Genomic DNA, 22146 nt, shown 5'->3' with positions numbered 1-22146 from the left:
ATTTTTAAAAATCTCCCTAACAGATTAGATGGTTCAGCTGGTTTTGAGAACCATTTGAATTAGAAGAATGACAAGTACAATATGATCCTTATTGAATTAAGATGGACCTCATGCACCAATCTTTTACTGTTTATGCAGCCCAGATGCTGTGCGAGACAATGGGGAGTCACAGTCAAATAGAACATTTTTTAAAAATTGGCACTGAACGTAAATTCCTATTTTCTGATACAAAATATGTGAAGGAGGTCATGTCTAATTGTTAAGACCTGCAGGATGTGTGGAAGACCCATTTTTTATACCGACATATACATTTCTACAGTCATTGCTTAAAAAGATGAATGAAAACACTACTACTACTAACTAAAGTGGTAAGAACTACCGTCTCTCTCACTAAATTAGTATATTGTACATACTGTCTTACTGAATCTTTTAGAACCACCTTATCTAAGTGCAGTTATTACTGTTTTCATAGAAAAAAAAGCCTTTTGGCAAAAGTGATAGCACTGGACTAAGACACACTAGGTTTGAGCCTCTGTCCCACCACTGATGGGCATGGGTGTGTAACTTAACTCCTCTAAACCTCATGGGACAGTAGTAGATTGATGAGATAATGCACTCAAGGTACAGTGGGAGGCTGTGCTTAGGTTAGGGTTATGTCATAATCGTAATAACATTATTATTGTACCAAGACTCAGAGAGGTTAAGTATATTACCTAAATTTCCACAGCTACAGAGGAATCCAGCAGGTGTTCAAACACAAGTCTGTGAACAATAAGCCACAAGTTCTTATTACTATAACATGCTATCTGTGCCCTCCCCCTTTAACAGACCACTGTTTTCTAATACAAAGTCCACATTTAAAATCCAGCTATCATTGGCAAAGGTTCCCCCTATGTCCATTTCATTTTCCAATGACTTTTATAACTGTCAGTACCAAGAGTTTTCCAAGGTATACAATTCTATCTTTGGAACACAAATAAACCAAAGGTGTTAAAAACATATCAGCAATGCATATGACATTATACAATCAGTTTCATAAAACCTGGTGTTCAATGGCTTGGGCCTACTTATAGCGATGCAATATCCGCTCTTCTCCACTTGATAAACCTCATAGTCGTGGGAAGTCAACTCCCTTAGTCTCCATCTGAAACTTGATTCTATCTTGAGGCTTGAGAGTCATTTAAATCCAACGTCACAGAAAGTTTATGAGATATAATCCTACAAGAAATGACCTGACCCTCTTGCATAGATGTTAATACACACAAGTGCTAAATTGTTTGAGATCATAAACAAAGACTTTAGATTAAGTCAAGGCCAGACTTATTTCAGATGGATATTTTAGTCTATGTCAGGAACGCATCTAGTTGCAGACTACTTTTCTCAAAGTACAACTGGTACAATTTTTTTTAAGGATCATGATCTATTATACTCCTTCTAAACCTAAGAGTGTTTACAGGGCCTAAATTAACATGACCAAGAACTGCATTTTTTGGGAACCATCAGTTTAAGCAAAGAGAGAAGTGGACCTTATATTACTCAAAATAAGCTGTACTGTGCTGCAAATAACCCCCTAAACTCAGTAGCTGAACAAAGGTTTATTTCTCACACATATTATCGGTCCAATACAGGTCAGCAGGAGTTTTATTCCACATACTCAGGGACCCAACCATCGTTAGATACTTCCACATAGAGACTCAAACATCTTTAGATACTTCAATCTCAAGTTGTAGCATCCAGAGTCATTGCAACAGAGGAAAAGAGAATGTGAACTCACGTCTCTCAATCTCCTTGCCTGGAAGTGATACATGTCATGTCCATGGATGACCCTCAGGCCAGAACTAGTCACAGGACCCTACCTAAGTCCAGGGGCCCGGAAAATCCTTTCACGTGCCCAGGAAGAAAAGGAGGTCAGCAATACAAAACTCTGTCACAGATCCAAAGAAAGATACTTCACAGAGAATTAAAAGAATCAGTATTTGAAAGATGCTAGAATCTTGGTTCAAAATTACCCAAGATAACTACATATTTGTTTTCCACAATGTAATTTCTATAGTTCAATTTAAGCCATTTATCATGTGATTTTTCTCCTATACATTCTCCATTATCTTTAACACTTAAAATACTTTTTTTGCAAAATAAATATAGTGATAAAATTTCCACAAGCACAACAGCCCCCTTTTTGCTGAGAATTCTGGTGGTGAGATAAACCTTGGGTTAGTCAGTCATTCAATCAAATGCCTACTGTTTATAAAGGGCCCTTCTGGCACAGCTATGATATATTAAGCTAGAAACTACAAGTCCACCAGGTTAGCTGGAAGCTCTTTCAGAGCCTCAATTTTTAAGCTGTAAGTTGGCCATTTCCTGAGAAGCCATGTATGTGCACAACTTCAAAGTCATTCACTGCCTTTGCCATTTTGCTAGGCAATTTCTGAGAGAAAATTGCTATGTGACCACTGTGCTTTTCAGACACTGGATCATATTACTATCAGGGTTTCACACGACACACTCAGTGACCTTCAGGTACATGTTAAATAACCATAATAGTGAGAGTTGCCAAATCATAGATTTTACCCATAGCCAAATCCACTGACACTGGATTTCCAAGATGGGTTCTGTAAACATTGAGGACAATAAATGGATAAGAAGCCACCATAGATATTTAAAATATAAACAAAGAAAAAACAGTGGTAAGAGAGCTAAATGTAAGTTGAAAATCTAACAAATGTTTATAGTGTAGACAGGTCATGATTTGCTTCTGAAAAGGAGCTCTGTGCCTTGGGCCAAAGAGGCTTATATTTGCCTGTTTTCTTCTCCCTCAGAAGAGTGTGTGATAAGACTCTGAATTCAGCAGCTAGCAATGGTTACTTTCCTTTTAAAAAGCCCAAAACCTAGGTATGATCAGTTTTAGAAAAGAAAAAAAGGGAAGATAAATCAAAATGTCCCTTATATAAAACTACATTGAGATAAACAAGCAGGAATAATTTTTAAGCCTTCTCCTGAAGATTTTAGTTTTCTCAAGTTGCTATTAACCAAAGGAAAATGAATTCTCAAAGTAGATGTCCCCACACACTTACCCAAAAGACCTCAAACTGACAACACCTTATATTCCGTTCCCCCACAGGAAGTTTCTACAGCCTCATTAGACCAGACTACTAAAGGTTGTTCAACAAGTGAGCCATGCTCGTCTCTCCTGAGAAATGCAGCTGTGCTTACAAGAACCGGGGCCTTAAAGTACAGGGATTTTGACCTTCTGCTTCTTAGATGCAGTGTGTAGGCCACCCACTCTGAAGTGTACATAAAACCTTTACTCTTGAAATCACTCTTTCAGTCTCTTGAGTGCTGGGGTGTTCCTTAGGCTTCTGTCCTCTTCACTGCACACCCTTCCACTGGGTGGTGTCATCTACTCCCTGGACTTCTAGAATACTTTATTTCAGCATCTCTATTCTGATGATGTTCAAAAGCCTTGGATATCTCCCCAGTCCCTTTAAATTCAACATGTCCCTAGCTCAACTCAATATCTTCTCCTGGTTCTAAATCTGCATTTGTTTTTTACAGGGCTCCATACTTCACCGCCAAGTATCTTGGCCAGAAATCTGAGTTTTATCTGTAATTCCTCCCACAATCTTCAATCAGTCAACTGTCTAAATTCCTCTTCTGTCTATCTACTCCTCTGTTTCCATTGTTGATCTGCCTTCAGTCTTGTCCTATTATGATCCATTTTCCACAGCGAAGCCAAAACTTTCTAAAATGCAAATCTTAAAATTCACTCATTCAAAACTTGTCCATGTGTCTCTACTGCCCCCAAAGAAAAATATATCCTATAATTTCCCTTACAGTTTGGTAGTAACTTCTCCTCTGTATCACATAAAAAGACTCCCCTCCTCTATGTTCTGGTCATATTCAGTTTTTCATTTAACCTAACTTGCCATGCTCTTCCTTGTCTCTAGATCTTTACAAAGGCTGTTCTCTCAAAATACTCTTCAGCTGCTTTTCCATTACTATCCCTATTTTTCCTCAGCCTCCCCCAATTTCACCTGAATAACCCTCCCCATCCTTTAGATTTTAGAATAACCAAAGTTCAAGAGTCTTTATCTGTATTGTAGATTAGAAGCTCCTCAGGCATGCTCTCTTAGCATCCTGTATTTAGACATGCGGTAAATGATTGTTTATTTATCAGTGTAATACCCCACACAAACCTCCTAACTCCATGAAGGCAATGACCATGTCTGTAGTGCTACTACTGGATCCCCAGAGTCTAATACAGTATCCGACATAAAGTGGATGTTCAATAAATATTTGTTGAATAAGCATTAGATAAAGCTGAGTGGGAAGATTTGACATTCTCAGAGGCCCCTGAAGGAGATATCCCCTCTTCCTAAAGAAAGCAGTAGAGGAACAGTCAGCTAATGCGACTTTCCCTTTTCTTTTTCTTAATGTACCCTATAGGGACATCATATGGAGATAGTCAGAGTCTCTGCCTGGCTTGTCCCTGAATCTGCCACCCAAGATGAACATTTTCCTGGCCTTCCAGTTAAAGCCAGAACAAACCATAGCTTAAGGAATTATATTCTAGGAAGAATATAACGCATACCAGTGTCAGATGAAAACAGCATTAAAATCATGGTTGTCCATTCTCTTAGCAGCTGTGATACCCTTCTCTCTTATTTAATCTCCTATCTTTCTGAACATTTCTTTGCTGTCTCCTTCTTGACCACCTCTTCTATCTGACTTTTAAATTTAGGTGTTCCTCAAAGAGGCATCCATTGAACCACAGGATCTCCTTAGGCAATGCGATCTACTACCATCAGTTTCACAATCCTTACATGCACATGACTGACATATCTATATCCTCAGCCTGCACTTTGGTCCCAATACCTACTGGACATTCTAGAGTGAATGTCCTCTAAACAGCTCCACGTCAACATATCTAAACTGAAGCTATCATCTCCAGCAGCTGGCCACCCTGTTTTTCCTCCTGCTGTCCTATTTTCACTCATAGATTCAACCCATGGACCCAGGAGGCACTCTTGACAATTCCCTGACCCTCACCCTCCATGTGCAAGAATTCCACAAGACCTGCATATTCTACCACTTAAACAGGTCTTGGTTCCATCTGCTCCCCTACTTCTGGAAAATCACAACACGGTTACATCCTTATCATCTTCCACCTTAACAGAAGTAAATGGATCTTCATCATTCTTTACTTTAACTCTTGCAACAGCCTTAAAACTGGTTTCCATATTTCCAAGACTTGCCTATTCTGTGTCTTCTACATTCCTGCCATTGCCCTCACAGCTGCTTGAGTGATCTATCTTAACTCCTTCAGTGTCACTCTCCTTTCCACTGCTGAAAACCTCCCTTCAGCAATGGTTCTCAACTTTGGGTATTCCTTAGAATCAAATGAGAGGCTTTTAAGGATTACTGATGAATGGGGTCTACCTCAGATCAACTGAATCTTAATCTCAGAGGCAGGGGGGTGGGGGGGCTGGCATCTGTGACTCTCATGAGCAGCCAGGATAGAGGACCACTGGGGTGGCACATACAACTCTTCCTAGGCCAGTTCCTGCCCACTTCTCTACCCCATCGACTGTACTCATCATTTACTCCATATGCTCTAGAAACCCAATGTATTTATTATGCCCATTCCTGTGTACAATCTGCCCTCTCAGACTTCTTTACTGGGTTCATGCTCTCACTCCCCCTGAGAACCTCCAACTTACTTTCTTTGCTCAGTTGACTCCATCTCACCTTTTGGAACACAGATGGGGTATCTTTGCCTCCAGGCATCATCGCCATCATCTTCTCCTAATTCCCACCCATCCCAATGATCACCCTTTCCAAGTCCAGATCCCAGATGTTTTCAAAATTGCAGTTTTGTATTTTCATAGTAGTCTAGCTTATAAAGGTCTTTATTCCTGCACATAACCACATTTTACTGAAATTATCTGTTCATATCTGTTACCCTTACTAGACTGTGTTGTCCTTGAGAATAAGGGTCTGGCCTCTATGTTCAGAAGGACAGAGGCTACCACAGTCCTGTCAGGAACACCCAGAGGCCATGGCATGACAGAGGGCCCAAAGCAGTCTGTCCACTAGTGATGCTGGAATGGAGACGCTGAGGAGCATTTCTAAATGCCCTTTCTGAGAGGTTTTCAAATCTAACCATGGTGATAACTCTGGCGCTATGTTAACAAAGCTCAAAGAGGCAAGTGAGTAAAGGAAACCAAGATGAGTGCCAAGGTTTCATGTGTGATATTTGAAATAAGAGATAGGAAAGTGTGCTGGTCTGGATGTATTATTTTCCCCTCAAATGCCAAGTTCTTTGATGCAGTCTTGTGGGGCCAGACGTATTAGTGTTGGTTGGGTTGGAATCCTTTGAGCATTTCCTTGGAGATGTGACTGAATTAACAGTGATAAAACATTTGATTGAATTATTTCCATGGAGATATGGACCCCGCCTATTCAGGATGAGTCTTGATTTAATCACTGGAGTCCTATAAAAGAGCTCACAAACAGAAGGTCCTCAGAGCAGCTGAGAGAGACATTTTGGAGATAGCCACTGAAAGCAGACTTTTGCTGACACTTTGGAGATGCTAGCTCAGTGTTTGCTCCGGAGAAGCTAAGAGAGGACAAAATGCCCCAAGAGCAACATTTTGAAGAATGCTCAGGAGCTGAGAGAGGAGCTGGAACACAACCCAGGATCAGCAGACACCAGCCGCATGCCTTCCCAGCTAACAGAGGTTTTCTGGACTCCATTGGCCTTCCTTCAGTGAATGTATACTCAAGCTGATGGCTTAATTTGGACATTTTTTATGGCCTTCAGACTGTAAATTTGTAACCAAATAAACGCCCTTTATAACAACCAATCCATTTCTGCTATTTTGCGTAATGGCAGCATTAGCAAACTGGAACAGAAAGCAACCTCCTGATGTAAGGTCTAGTCGTTCACTCTTCTTGGCCTCTAGAAGTGGGTAAAAGTGTTGACAAAAAAAAGAGAGGCAGAGATTGTGCCTTGTGCGTGTGTGCATGTGTATGCACATGATGTGTGTGTGACCCCGCTCCCCGCCCCCCGGCCCAGCATCTTTAGTAATACCGTACTCTGATATCCTGATGGATCTGATTCCTGAGGTTGGTGCACTGCTAAGTGGGTTGACCCTCTCCAGGAAACACAGTGGATAAGAGGAAGCTGACTACCATGGTTGATGAAGGCAGTAAGGGTGATATTGCTTTTTAAAAAGAATATTTTCTGTGTTCTGGTAACATGAACTTACTTTCTTCCTTTTCCATTTTGTGCTAAAATTTTTATTTTTTTCTAAGCTTTTAATTTCTTTCTTCCCTTACAAAACAATAACCTTCATGAAAAATAGCCTCATGACTTCCTATGTGCAAGAAAAATTTAATATAGGAAAACTTATTATATCATATTATTTAATTCAGGAATATGACTCAATTTATACAATCAGAATTACTTTGCTTATTCTTTAACCATGTTTTAGCCTTTAACATTTATTTCTTTGATAGTTATACAGGCAGTTTTAGAAAATTTAACCTTATGCATTAAGAGTACAGAAAGCAAACTTAGATTAAGACAAATAAGAAAAAACAGAGAGTAAAGATACTCAATAGATTTACCTTCATCCATTCATTTAGCATCAAAGCATAACACATTCCAAAAGCGAGCATATATCAAATTTTAAGGCTGATCATCTTAATTGGGTTCAGCAATTGAGTAAATGGTGACACAATTTTCATCGCATTTGTTTTGGGGACATGCATTTCATTCCTTACTGATCTGCTTAGCATTAACATATCAATAATTTGTTTTGATAGGAAGATGGAAGATAATTGTAGAAAGGAGCAGTGACAGAGAATACACGTATGACAGGTGAGGATAATCCAAAAGCTAACTCCTGGAAAGACCTAAATGGCAAGCCATGGCACATGTGGGTAAGTATAATGTTTATTAATTTAAAAAATGATAAAATACTATAAAAATAGAACGCGTAGAAAACCCCAGACAATTTAAAATACAGAAAAATTTTACGCAAAGTTATTTGAATCAGGCAATATTTAATATATCAAATATTAATCTTAATAACTAGGTATAAAGTAATTGAAACCCAGGACACTAACTATGTCAAAGGGCAGCAGGCCCCGACCTCCCCAGAGTCCTCTGCCATGGTTAGCATTCTCTGATTACACACCTGGGCACCCCCTGGTCACAACAGAACTTGTTTATTATTGATATAAAAATAACCATTCTCTAAATGATTATACACAGTCAATAAAATTAAGGATTTGAATAATTGTGATTTCTTTAAGGACCACTTGCAACTTCTTCTGCCTGTTTCACAGACCTGTAGGGTAGAAACGAAACAAAATAAAATGTACTTAATAATACGTGTATACTACAGCATATGAAAAAGAAAGTTTGGAATTCTAAAGCTTTCCTATACCTTGTATGAAGTTTTACAGTGGCATTGACTTTAGAGTGCTACCTTTATTGATCAGACATTGTGGCCATTATACTAATTTCTGTATCTGTATAAAATGCTTTCTGTACATATAATTGGAAGTAGATGTTCTGATTAAATATGTCTGGGACTGTTAAAATAGATAGACTTCTCTCCAAATACTGCCAATGAGAAATACTTGCTATGTATGTACATAATTCCTATTCTGGAAGAAATTATGAAAAATGAAGCTAGAAAACTTGGCTGGCACTAGATGGCACGTGTTACAGGGATCCTGCTTCAGCCTTGGAACTATCTATTGCTGCTGTTTGATAAGGAAGAATTCCTTTTTGTTCCTTTCTGGAAGAATCTGAATACAATAGCAAAGCAAAATACCCATGTTCCCAGAATTCCATATTCTATGTGTTTTGTTCTGCTTTGTATACCATAGCTATATTTAATAATTCTGATCCACCCACTAGACCATAAACATTCTGAGGGAAAGGTATTATTCTTCATATTACTCACAGGATCTGAAAGAATACTTTGTACCTGGTGATTGTTCAATCAATATTTGGTTGAAGGAAGAGAAGGAGAGATGAAAGGGAGAAAGGGAGAGAGAGTAGAGGAAGGAAGAAAGCAAGGGAGGGACGGAGGGAAGTGGGGAGTAAGGAAAGAAGGAAAGGAGGGAAGTGTATTTGTTTCTGAACATCCGTTTCCCTGTACTTACTCTGACCAACCCCAGCTAACCACTTCATCTGACTAACTCCTATAATCCTTTCGGTCTCAGCCCGAAATATCACTGTCTCTGCACCCTTTGACTACTGGTAAAGGTAGATTTATCTTGCTACATGACTTTATCCCATGCTAATACTTTTATAAAAACAATCATCAAAATTTTATGTAAATAACTGATCAATGTGTGTTCTCACCATTTAGTAAGTTTCACAAAGAGAACAACTGTGATAGAGATGTGCCATGTCCCCTGTGAGAGCCACACATGCTATTCTCTGGCCTAGTTCCTGATTCATTGTAGGCCTTTATTACATATGAATCACATGAATGATTTAATCAGTTAGATCTCTTTAATTGAATAGCAGTATGCTGAATGTCATTCAAACAACACTTGAAGAACTGAAGAAGGGAGCCACATAATAACTCTGTTCCTACAGCTGTTGTGTTATTGCATGCATTAGGGGTGCAATTTTTATTTCTGACCCAAAAGGACAGAAACAGAAAGAAGGCAGTTATAAGGTTTCCGTTTGGAGCAAAATAAAGGAGTAATTTCTTTTAAAATAGGTTTTAAACATTTTTTTTTTTACAACTTCATGTATTTTTATTTCAGAAATAGTGTAGATTAGAAAAGAGTTATTATCACACCCCAGAGACAACCACTGACAGCATTTTTATTTGCAGCTATTCAAATGGCATTCTATGGGTGTAAGTAAATTATTGTGTATGTGGCTGTGCATTATATATAACAAAAAATTAATTATATTTAATGTACTGTCTTAGTACTGTAAAAATCTTTCCATGATTTATAGATATCATCCTTCATAATGGATGCACAATATTCCATTATATAGATTTCTGTAATTTTTTAAATCTATCTTCTTTTGTTGATAATTATGCTATTTCCATTTTTAACATTTTCATGTTATAAAATGTGGCAATGAACATAACATTCTGATAACTACATAGTGGTGACTGCAGAAATTATTTCTTTGGGGTGATTTCCTAAATATATTACAATTGGATCAGAAATATATACACATTTCAAACAATTATAGCAGAACAAAATTGAACGATCAGCTAGAGGTAATAGTAAAATCCCCCCACTACTAAAGGTATCAGACACTGATTTGATTGGGAAATTGCAGAAAAGAGGCCAGCGTTAGATTGGGAGAGGAGTAGATGGTTCTAAAATTCTTTCCAGTCTTGAAATTCTGTGATTCTGTGAGCGCTAAGAATGAACTCAGCACCAATTGCTTTTCTCTGTGACATACCTGAGAGAAGACAATGTGAACTGTTCCTCTTTAAATATCCAGCTCAGAGACTAGCTTCATGTCAGTGGACATGAAAATGATCTGAGATGGGATAACTCAAGGAGCTGTTTAATGGCATCACAGAGTCCACACAGAGGGGAAATTATTTCATTTCACATCTAACTAGAAACACTTTTCCTGCCAAGAAGAAGGGGCTTAAAATCCCCATCCTACCACCTCGGCAAGGGAAAATCAGACTCAATGTGGAGACTGAGACCTATAAAACCCCATAAATAGAAAAAAGAGGAAACATTATGCAGACTACTTTATTTTTTTCTCATGAGAGGTCACAAGGACTCTGTATTAAAATTTTGAACCTGAGCAGTTATAGATAGAAGCTATAAGTCTTGACATTGATATTAAATGCCCTGATACAAAGAAGCAAACATACCAGAGTAGACCAGGGTAGGACAAGAAGAGCATGGGACACAAAGAAGAAGATCGGCAGAACCTGCACAATGAAAGAAAAACAGATAATCTGCCGGGCCAGGAAAACAATGTCTATTAGACACAAGGTCCTAGTGGCTTAACCAAGTTCTAGGAAAGATTAATTGAAATTAACATCAGAACTGCATTTATAATATATAGTGAGCAGCAATCACCTGTCACTTAACTAGCTGTTTGACAGTGTATACCTTCTCATTCTACAATTCAGTCATTTCGATTTAAATTTGTGTTGAGTTTTTATAAAATTTGGGGCAAAATGCCCCTCCATTTAGTGTTATGGATAAATACGTGGACCGAGGGAGACTGCATCTAAATTGCCCCTATGGGAAAGGACAGTAAAGTGATGCTCCACAGGCTGCTATCCTAGCAAAGCTTCTTCAGGATTTGATGTATACAAGTTACAGTTCTGTGATGCCGTGAAATTTATAAATTAGTACCATCCTCGCAAATTTATTTTGAGAGTTTTTCAGTGTATAAACACACATTTACACTATATGTATAATGCCTGGCATACAAAATTGCCTGCAAAATGCAATGCCTCTGAATGCAGCCCTGAGCCTGAAGAGTAGAGTGTGAGGCTATTTCAGAAGGAAGGGAAGAGCAGGCAAGATGAGTATTCTAGTTTAAAAGAGTGGCAAAATGAAACAGAGAGTACAAGCAGATGAAGTATGGAAAGTATGGGAAACGAGGAATCCTATGTGTCCAGAAGGGCCTAGAAAGTGAAAGGAAAAAGATTAACTCTAAATTTTCCAAAGCAACTCTTAGGAACACTAGTCTGGCAAGATGTTAATATAGGTGAGCCACAAAGTTTCCTGGTCAAAGAATTTTGCACAGCAAGTTTTTTTTGGAAGATCAAAATACATATCAGCACATTAAAGGCTCTGATAAGTTCTGCAATTTAAAAAACTAATTACCCTGGCATTTATCAAAGGTACTTGATAATAGACTTCATTTTCATAAAAGTTCCATTTTATTTCTAAACAGCATCCATTGGTAAATGCTGTTTCAACTAGAGGTAAAGAAGCATATTAATTTAGTTGTTGTCTCCCATAATTCAGTGGTAAAACAGAAAAAAGCATGGATTTTGTATTCAGACAGATCTGAGCTCAAATCCTGACTCCATCCCTTCCTAATGACCTTGAGCAAGTTAGCATCTCTCAGCATCTTCTACAGAAGGTGATTATAAGGGAAACACATTCGGAAGTGTCATTAAGTAGCAGTCTTACAGTATTCAAATTTAGATGAATAGGAACTATAATGAATATTTTTACAGAAGGTGGTGATTGGATATGGGAGGTATAGGCTGTAAAAGCTAGAGAACATAATAAATTTTTAGAAATCTTACATTTAGAGGGACTTTGAAATAAAATAACTATGCATTCATGTTTGTGGGTTCCTTGCTCAAAAAGATCATAAAGATGCTGCCAAGAGAGCAACTGAATTGATGTTCTTTGTTAGTGGTTCTCAGATTTTAGAGGGTGTCAGAATCATCTGGAGGGATTTTTAAAATGCAGACTGCTAGGCCCCACCTTTTGAGTTTCTGATTCAGTAGATGTCAGGCATGACCGGAGAAAATTGCATTTCTTACCAGTTCGCAGGGATGCTGATGTTAATGCAGTACTTTGAGGACCACTGTTCTAAGTAACAGGAATTTTGGGCTGAATAATAAAACCAACTATTGTCACACATAAGGAGCAGACAACGGACTGGATACCAAAATAAAACTGAAGTGCAGATTTAGTAGAAAATAGAAAATTATAAGGGCAGGAGGTTTTGGACAGAGTAGATTATAGTAATATAAGATTTCAGAATCGGAGACATTTTGACATTCAACAAGAAAAAAATGCATTGCCTTAGAAGAGCACTAATTTGAGAGGGTAAAATTTCCTTATGGCAGGAGTCGTGGTACAGAGGAAAAAGTGAACCGGGTGTAAGCATCCCACATGAATGAAGAGAAGTGACTGTTAATATTATAGTGACAAGGAGAGGAAGAGGACAGCATGATAAATGGAATGAGACTACTAAAAAGAATTTGGAGGTAGAATGTTGATGCTACTTCATGCAATTCGACATATGGCAATTGAAAAGGAGCAGCTTCCCCTAGAGAAGGTTAGCAGGGAAGCTGTGTCTTCCAGGAAGAACCCATTTCAAATAAGGCAACAAAGATGTGGAGAGTGCTCTTTCAATAGCATTGAAGAAATATCGGCTTGCAAATCAAATTCCAGTTCCATAGGGCATAGTGGAAAGGTCTTGGAAATAAATCAACCGTGGTTAAAAATACAAATACAGGAGAAGATTTTATTTTGATAGGGGAAGGAAGCAGGGAAAGCAGGATAGCCAAGGATTACAAGGATAAAAGGCATAGAATTTATCCTTGATCTCAAGTTTCTCAACTGAACTTTGGTATACAGTTGTTCTAGCATGGAAACTGATTAGGTGTCCAGCCTGCTGCTGGTTCCTTCTGTTTTGAGGTAGCAATCTTCATACCGGGGACAGCCCATTATTTCCTATACTTGTGAGAAGGTAAGAACCTGGAGAAAAGCACTAAGCAACAAGAGGGTAGCCATCAAATGTGAAAAGAAAGACAATTCTTTTGGTTTGGTTTTTTGTGGATTGAACATCTTTGATTTCTTCTTCATGATAATGCTATGTGAAGATTTATTTAGTGAAAATCAGTGACATACACTAGCTGAAGCAATGGATCACAGATGCATGTGTAAGGATTAATGTAAAACTGCATTATGCAGGAATTGACCTAAATGCATCAATGTGCCATGTTCACTGCAACTCGCATGAACTATCATTACTTCTGAGGAACAACACGAACTTACCATGAAACATAGACAAATGTATGTAATAAATGGTTTATTACATATATTTGTCTACGTTTCTAGATGTTATGGCCTCTCTGTATAATCAGAAGATGGAGAGTCAGGCTTGACCACTTCTTGAGTGATCTATGAAAGTCATTTAGTTAATTTGAACTAAATTTATTAATTCACTGATTCATTTACTTCCTTTAGTAAATATTCATTAAATAAATATTACATGCATGCATATTTGTTGTCTTTATTTAACAATTACTAAGTAAAATAGGGAAATTAAGAGCAAATTTTTCTTAATAGGTTAATTTTTAAAATTATTCACATGAAAGCAATTTACAAGCTATAAAGCCTTATAAATGCATAAGAGACAGAAAATTTTAAAATTATTTTAAATGTTAACAAATGGATAATCCTTTGTGTCTGTTATAATGCAGAAAGTGCCATATAATTTATGTTTAAGAATACAAAGAAAAGCTATGTTCTTGGGCTAAAGATGTTTAATTATACTAAGGTTGATATATATTTTGAGATATTTAGTCAACATTTCAAAACAAGTCATTTTGAAGAAACTTGGCAGCATGCTTTGAACAGTTTTTCCTCTTTTAATAGCTTGCTATAGGATTGAAAACATGCTTAATGTAATTACTAAACAGTATTTATTTTATTCTGTCAAAATTAAAATTTTTCTGTTTATCATACATGCCTTCCTTAATTTTCTGGATGACTTAGCTTGTAGAGAATCATCTGGAACACAGTCTAAATGTAACTAAATCAAGTTGAAATTTCTATTAAAAGCAGATTTCCTATTCACATATATCACTGGTTCAGTTTTTTCAACGTCTCTTTTCCTTATTTTCTCATTTCATTGTGTTTTCTTTATGATACAAACTCAATGCTCAGTGAAATCATTCCTTTCTTGATGCTACCTATACACTGTTTACTAGCATCCCCTCACTTTTTTTTTTTTTTTTTTTAGCTTCTGGAGTTGGAGTGAAATTTCAGAGCAGAGTGTATGACTTGGGTTATGGTAGAATGTAAGGTGTGTCATTTATTAATTGTGTATCCTTGGGAAAGGATATGTAACAAATCTGAATTTGTAAAACTAGAGTAATATCAGTTCTACATTAATTTGTCATAGGGAGTTAAAGAGATAATACATGGCATGTAACAATATAAATTTAATAAATGCCAGTCGTCTTCCATTTCCCCCTCCTTTAGAGATGCCCATGTTCCTGCGTAAGCCTTAAAATGTCAATGGCTCATATAAAAGGCTTTAAGAAGAAATGGAATGCTTTAATTCTAAATGTACCCCCCAAAAATAGACTTTGTGGGGCCATTTTATATTAGGCTATCAAACAACTCCCCAATTTACTATGAAATTAGATCTCTGTTAGAATACATGCTAATTCTCTCAGTGAGAAAGACTCATCATGCCACATTTTTTAAGTTCTGTGTTTAGAACTCTCATTCTATCTCCACTTACTCTCTTTATTATGTCTGGACAACTAGTTCCTTTAGACTCTAAGGTCATCAGGCTAAAGTTTCTTGGCAGATCCTAATAACAAATATTCCACTACCTCCTAAGAGCCCATGCAGGTCAACTTTTAGATAGACCAGATAAAAAAAAGGAAAAATAGCAACACTGATGGAACAATGCATTCATCGATTTTTTTTTCTTCAGTGGAGAAAAGTAAACACTTTACAAGTATGAAATAGCAAGCAAAAATACCGTAGGTTGGGATCAATGATTATATGGCCATGGGCCTTCCAATTAGCTGGCATGAAATATTTACATGATGAAAATCCCTGCACTTTCACAGCTTGGGAGAATACTTAAGAGCATTGTGTAAGACAATCACAGCACAAGTGAGCACACCCAATGGAAAGGGCACTCTTTCTACTCCAACAGAGACTATAAAACCCTGCTCTCCTCTGCAGGGCAAAAGCATATTAGAGGCAGCAGGTTAGAATGCAGAAGCCATGGAATAATTGAGAAACAGCAAAAGAACCTCAGCTTCACAAATGTAAAGACAAGCCACACCTGGTTAGTAAATAAACCCCAGAAAGTATTTGGTAGAGAACCCTGGAGGAGGGCACTCTCTTTTACTCCTAAGTGCATGCAATTAATGTATGTCTGATAGTTAAAATTTGAGAAATGAGCAGCTGTGGGTGCACCTGAGTGTGAACCCTTTTTCTGCAACCTACTGGCCTTGGGACCACAGGGAAGAAGCAGTAACGGAGATGAGTCTCCTGATTATAACTTCTTTCCACTCCATCAGAGCCTCTAGGAGAAGAAATTAGTGTCCCACTGAGATAACTGAGTGACTGATGTATGCTCACAATAAAAAGCTGAGTCATCATTAAATCAATAGGCACCTAGGAAGCAGCTGGGAACAAATTCCATGGAGGAGTAAGAAAACAATGGCACTAATAATAACTTCAGAAAACGTAAATAGGAATCTAATAATTAGTGAGAGACTGAAGTCTTAGTGGAACAGCAGATAAACTGAGTATTGTCACTATTTTTTCACATAAATGGAAGTCATTTTATATGATATATACTTAGCCTAAAGATACAACTTAGAATAAACCAATATTTGCCAAACACATACTCCGTGTCTGGCACTGTGTTTGGCAAATATTAAAGCAATGAAGAGTAAACCTTTTCTTACTATGGACACAAACGCAATAATCTGAAAATGTGCTTGTTTTGCCCAAATTTATTTAAATATATTGGAGTGAAAAAGTCCCCTTCCAGAAATGGTGAGGTAAATTATTCAGACAAAACATCTCATTGAAAACACTAGATACTTGGATAAAACATTCGTAAAAGCTTGTGTGAAGACCATCAGAGACCTATCAAAGCAATTAAGTATTAGATAAACAACATACAGTTGAATAAAGAAATAAACAAAAATGAGTAGTCTTTGGGGAGGTTTCCTCTAAAGTTATCTACCAGTTCCAGAAGAGACTTCCAAGAGGCTGAGAACCTAAAGAGAGATTGCAAAAGGCTCCTAATTTGGGGGATAAAAACTGGTGCTCTAGTCTTTACTAAGGAAGGTGACTCAGATAAACCCCCTGGGTTTGGGGTTGTTATCCTAAAGGACAACACTGCAGGAATAAAGGTAAAATGGAAATATAGTGGCCCTCTTAATTAATAAAGCCCAACTTTAAATCTTTTCAATTGTTTATTAGATTCAGATAATCTGGGATTGCCGGTGCCCCTGTTCTTCTGCCAGAAGCAAAAGTGAAATCCTCTCTGAAGGAACATAACATCATCCTAGGCCTCAGCTTCTCCCTGCAATTTTTCATATTCAATGCTCAACACTTAATCGTTATTAATAGTTCCTGTGTAAATAAACCCTTCTTGAATTACTCTGAGTATGTTATATGTTTAATGTTGGGATCACGACTAATACTTATCTCAGATGTAAGGAGAAAAAGAACACAAGATAAAGCCCAGAGAAAGTAAAATGAAATAAAAAGAGATGAATGATAATCAAACATATGTTGGCGAGATCAACAAATTCAAAAGTTGTTTCTTTGAAAGACTAATAAAATTGGCAAACTTCTGGCCAAGACAAAAAGAGACAAGTAATATCAAGAACAAAAAAGAGGACATTTCAGTGGCTAAGAGAATTCAAATAGAGTCAAGAGTCTGTCCTGGATGTTACTCCTAAGCAAGCTTCAGCTAGATATGCCAAATGACTACAGTATGATAAGCCCAAGTCAACAGTAGTCCTGAAAACTCTAAAGAAAACCCAAATCCCTACCTGAGACTCTAAGAATTTATTCTTCAGAAACTTAAATCCTTCAGAGAACTCCTATGTCAGCTAAGTTCCCAAACCCAGAGGCAATAGCATCTTCAAAAATATCAAGAATATGGGAAAAGATGTGTCCCCTTTTCCCATAAGTTGACACCCCCTTTCAACATGAATGAGATAGGGTGGTCACTGCCAAGACATCCCTGAAGATCAGGAAAGTGATTAAACTAGAGGAGGGGGTAGTAACAGACAAGATGGAATTTAACAAAGGATTATGAATACTGAATCTCTATATAATGTTCTTTTTCTTGGTTGCTAGGGTATTAGAATAGCTAGAAGAAAAGAATTGAAATGGTGGAACTGTAACCTATAGCATCCTTTAAAATTTTTTCTATAGCTACTTGTTAAATTGTAATTTGAAAGTTATCAACTTGTATATATATTTCACAATAAGGAAACAATTGAAACTATGGTACTGTAACTCGTAACATTTTTGGAAATTTCCTATATAACTACTTGTTAAATCATAAAAAAGATGACATTTCTACAGAACTTGCAGACGTTAAAAGAGAATTAAGAATATTATGAATACTTTATAATAATACATTTGAAAATTCAGAAGGAATGGACAAATGTCTAGAAAAATACAATTTTCCAATGCTGGCATAAAAGGAAATAGAAAATTAAAGTATTCATATATCTATTAAAGAAATTAAAAGCATAACTAAAAATATTCAAATGAAAAAATTTTCAGCCCCCATAGAGCTGCACCACCAAGTTCTTTCAAATATTTGAGAAACAATTCCAATATTGCACAAACACTGCCAGAGAACAGCAAAAGAGGAAACAATCTCCAGCTCATTTTATGAGGCTAGCTAATTTTCATTCCAAAACATGACAAAGGAATTTTAAGAAAGAAAAACAAGCCAATTTACTTATGAAAAAAAGATATAAATTAAAATCCCATCATATATAAAGGATAATACATCATTACCAAGTAGGAATGATTGCAGGAATGCAATACCAGATTCACTTTTGCAAATCAATCAGTGGAATTAACCACACAAACTCATAAATGAGAAAAATAATATCAATAAGTGAAGAAAATGTTTGATAAATTTTGACATCTGTTCATGCTTTTAAAAAATTTCCTGGTGGATTAAGAAAACAGGAAAAATTTCTTAATCTAAAAAAAGGCATATATACAAAAAAATCCCTCCATGAACTACTTACTTATTACAAAATCCATCTCTGATAGAGATGTGCAATGATATTAATGTCTTCTAAACCCTTGTGAATGTTGGTATTTTGATCTCCTCCCATGAATCACAAATGTTCTTAATGGCATCTAGAATGGTGAATATTTTCCAGAAGGTTTTCAATTTACTTTGCCCAGATCTATCAGAGGAATCATTATCTATGGCAACTACATACTTACAAAATGTATTTCTTAAATAATAAGACTTGAAAGTCAAAATGACTCCTTGATCCATGGGCCACAGAATAGATCTTGCCTTAGCTGGCATGAAAACAACATAAATCTCATTGTACATCTGCATCAGAGCCCTTGGGTGATGAGGTGCATTGTCAATGAGCAGTACTATTTTGAAAGGAATCTTTTATCCACAGTAGATCTCAACAGTGGGCTTAAAATATTTAGTAGCCCATGTTGTAAACAGATGTGCAGTTATCCAGGCTTTGTTATTCCATGTATAGAGCACAAGATGAGTAGATTTAGCATAATTCGCAAGGGCCCTGGGTTTTTGGAATGTGAGTACTGGCTTCAACTTAAAGTCATCAGCTGCATTAGCCCCTAATAAGAGAGTCAGCCTGTCCTTTGAATGTTTGAAGCCAGGCATTGACTTCTCATCTCTAGCTACGACAGTTCTGGATGGAATCTTCTTCCAATAGAAGGCTGTTCTATTTTGCATTGTTCAATTGTTCAATTGTTGTTCAATTGTTCAATTGTTCAATTGTTCAATTTTGCATTGAAAATTTGGTTAGTGTAGCCACCCTCATTGATTATCTGAGCTAGATTTTCTAGATAACTTGCTGCAGCTTCTATATCAGCACTCACGCTTCACTCTGCACTTTTAGGTGCTGCAGAGAGCTTCTTTCCTTAAACCTCATGAACCAACCTCTGCTAGCTTCAGACTTTTCTTCTGTAGCTTCCTCACCTCTCTCAGCCTTCATAGAAGTGAAGAGAGTTGGGGCCTTGCTCTGGATTAGGCTTTGGCTTAACGGAATGTTGTGGCTGGTTGGATCTTCTATCCAGACCGCTAAAACTTTCTCCATTATCAGCAATAAGGCTGTTTCACTTTCTTAATCATTTGTGTGTTCACTGGAGTAGCATTTTTAATTTTCTTCAAGAACTTTTGCTTTGCATTCACAACTTGGACAACAGTTTGGCACCGAGGCCTAGCTTTTGGCCTGTCTAGGCCTCAGAAATGCCTTCCTCATTAAGCTTAATCATTTCTAGCTTTTGATTTAAAGTCAGAGAAGTGGACTTTTTGTTTCACTTGAACACTTAGAGGCCATTTTAAGGTTAATTGGCTTAATTTCAATATTATTGTGTCTCAGGGAATACAGAAGCTCAATGAAAAGGAGAAAAGATGGGGAATGGCTGGTCAGTGAAGCAGTCAGAACACACATATTTATTGATGAAGTTTGCTGTCTTACATGGGCACATTTTGTGGCTCCCCAAAACAATTACAACAGTAACATCAAAGATCCCAGCTCACCATAACAGCTATAATAATAATGAAACACTGAAGTATAGTGAGGATTACCAAAATGTGACAGAGAGACATGAAATGAGCACATGCTGTTGGAAAAATGTCACCAATGGACTTGCTTGACAGAGTGTTGCTACAAACCATCAATTTGTAAAAAATGTAGTATTTGTGAAGCACAATAAAGCAACACACAATAAAATGGGGTCTGCCTGTATTCATATGTTGAATTTTCCAGATCCACAAATATGATTGCCCCAAGGAGGTTATCTGGCCTACAGGGCATTTGGAACTTATTGGAGGATCTTTACTCCTAGTTGGTACCAAAAATGTCCAGGTCTGTCTGATTTGTGAAGGTGAATCTGGTAATACTGCCAAAAGAGCTAAGGGAAATCATGGAACAACTTGGCCGGTGTGAACATGCTCAAATTCTTGCACTCACTGAACAAAAGACAGAACTAAATCCATAGAGAACAAATAGGCTTTACTTACAGCCAGCCAATACATTCTTCTGATTTGTGAAAGGTATAGCCCATCTGATATAAGGCTGCCCTGTAAGCTCTGTCCATCAAGGTTAAAGAATGAACTAGATTTCCTTTAATTTTGTTTTCATTATTTTGTAGTTTTAGGCCACCCAAAAGCAAATACAAGAGTATTCCAAGACAAACAAAAATTGTTTGGTAAAAGGCCTAAATACATGTACAACTCATGTATAACTTTTATTTTTTTAATAACAAAAAATTGGAACATTTATTTCCTATTTTTAGTTTTAAAGAATTCAACTCTATACAATACTCTAATCCAAAGAATTCCATATTGCAAAAGATCAGTTCAGCTGTCTCGTTTAAATACGGCCTTCTTAGATGCCTATCATGAAATTTTCTGACCACCATTGCACATCACAAGAAAGTTTTAATTAACAAAGCAGATAGTCTGAAGCATGTAACCTTATATATTGCTGAGCAACTTGACAATTTTTTCCATTACACTTAATAATGGTTTATTTGGTGAGATTAAGTTTTACATGTTAATAAATGCTGCCCTTTAAATTTTTTCTAGGTCCTTAGGAATCAATTGAACTTTTCATAGTATCAGTTTTATCACAGACATGGAAAACAATTCCAAAGGTAGGAAAAGCACATGAATGATTTGGAAACGTTTGGGGCCTATTTCTCTGCAATCAGTGTTATAATGAAAAATTGCAATTTGGCATTAGAATGTTTTGCTTCCAACAGATAATTAACACTAATTATTTTAACACACTTTTATATTTATTGGTTAAAGCACAATTCTAAAATATTTATGATGTTAACAGATCCCAATCATGCTTATGTCAGGTTACCTAACTTAGAGAATTTTTCACCCAATATGAGTTCAGACACCCTGTACTTTTTACAAGCTTTAAAATTTTCTGAATACTCAGATTGAAAAGGAAAATGTGATGTTAAAAAATTAGCAAGATTTCTTTTGAATTATAGAAAGAAACTACTATAGTTTGCTAGAAGTTTTTTTTGTCTTTTTCTCCTAATGATCTTATCTTTGTAGGTATCCTTGTACTATTTTTATTGTATTACTATTAGTATTTATTCTTAGTTGACTCCAGTTGTCTCCATGCATTTTCCCTACAAATACCTGTGTTATATGGGATAACCTGCTTGATCTTTAGATAAGAACGAAGCACCAAGACCAGTCTCACTTATCCCCTATGGATAGCCAAGTTTCTAGTCCCTATTTTTGAACATACAACCCTAATGCTACTAAAATCTTGAGGATTACAAGTTTCAGGAAGCCCTGACACCTGTCTGGACTAAGTAGCGATTAACTCATTTTGGTCTTTATTTTATCCATAGTCCTCTGTTTCCCCATGTGGAGTGTTAGTG

At 36.8% G+C, this 22146-nt stretch overlaps 1 protein-coding gene and 1 long non-coding RNA gene across 8 annotated transcripts in view; one reads left to right on the top strand and one right to left on the bottom strand.

The window, feature by feature from the left end:
* Nucleotides 1–21397, top strand: part of LOC119509296 — a 55180-nt gene extending 33783 nt beyond the window's left edge. The window contains exons 2-3 of the long non-coding RNA XR_005211670.1: nucleotides 7831–7947; nucleotides 21326–21397. This is a non-coding gene — a long non-coding RNA (uncharacterized LOC119509296). The remainder of the gene's footprint in view (nucleotides 1–7830; nucleotides 7948–21325) is intronic.
* The window catches only part of C14H8orf34 (chromosome 14 C8orf34 homolog), a 480113-nt gene continuing 465445 nt past the window's right edge, over nucleotides 7479–22146 (bottom strand). For 6 of the 7 annotated variants that reach the window (XM_037803247.1, XM_037803243.1, XM_037803245.1 and 3 more), the window contains one exon: nucleotides 7479–8357. In XM_037803247.1, coding sequence (XP_037659175.1) covers nucleotides 8350–8357 — 8 coding nt within the window. In that variant the 3' untranslated portion in view covers nucleotides 7479–8349. Of the gene's footprint in view, nucleotides 8358–10889; nucleotides 10950–22146 lie in introns of all 7 variants that reach the window. The other variant, XM_037803249.1, reaches the window with a different exon arrangement.

The sequence above is a fragment of the Choloepus didactylus genome, chromosome 14 (assembly GCF_015220235.1).
Source record: "Choloepus didactylus isolate mChoDid1 chromosome 14, mChoDid1.pri, whole genome shotgun sequence".
Taxonomy (NCBI): Eukaryota; Metazoa; Chordata; class Mammalia; order Pilosa; family Megalonychidae; genus Choloepus; species Choloepus didactylus.
This window is presented reverse-complemented; position numbering and strand designations above follow the sequence as displayed.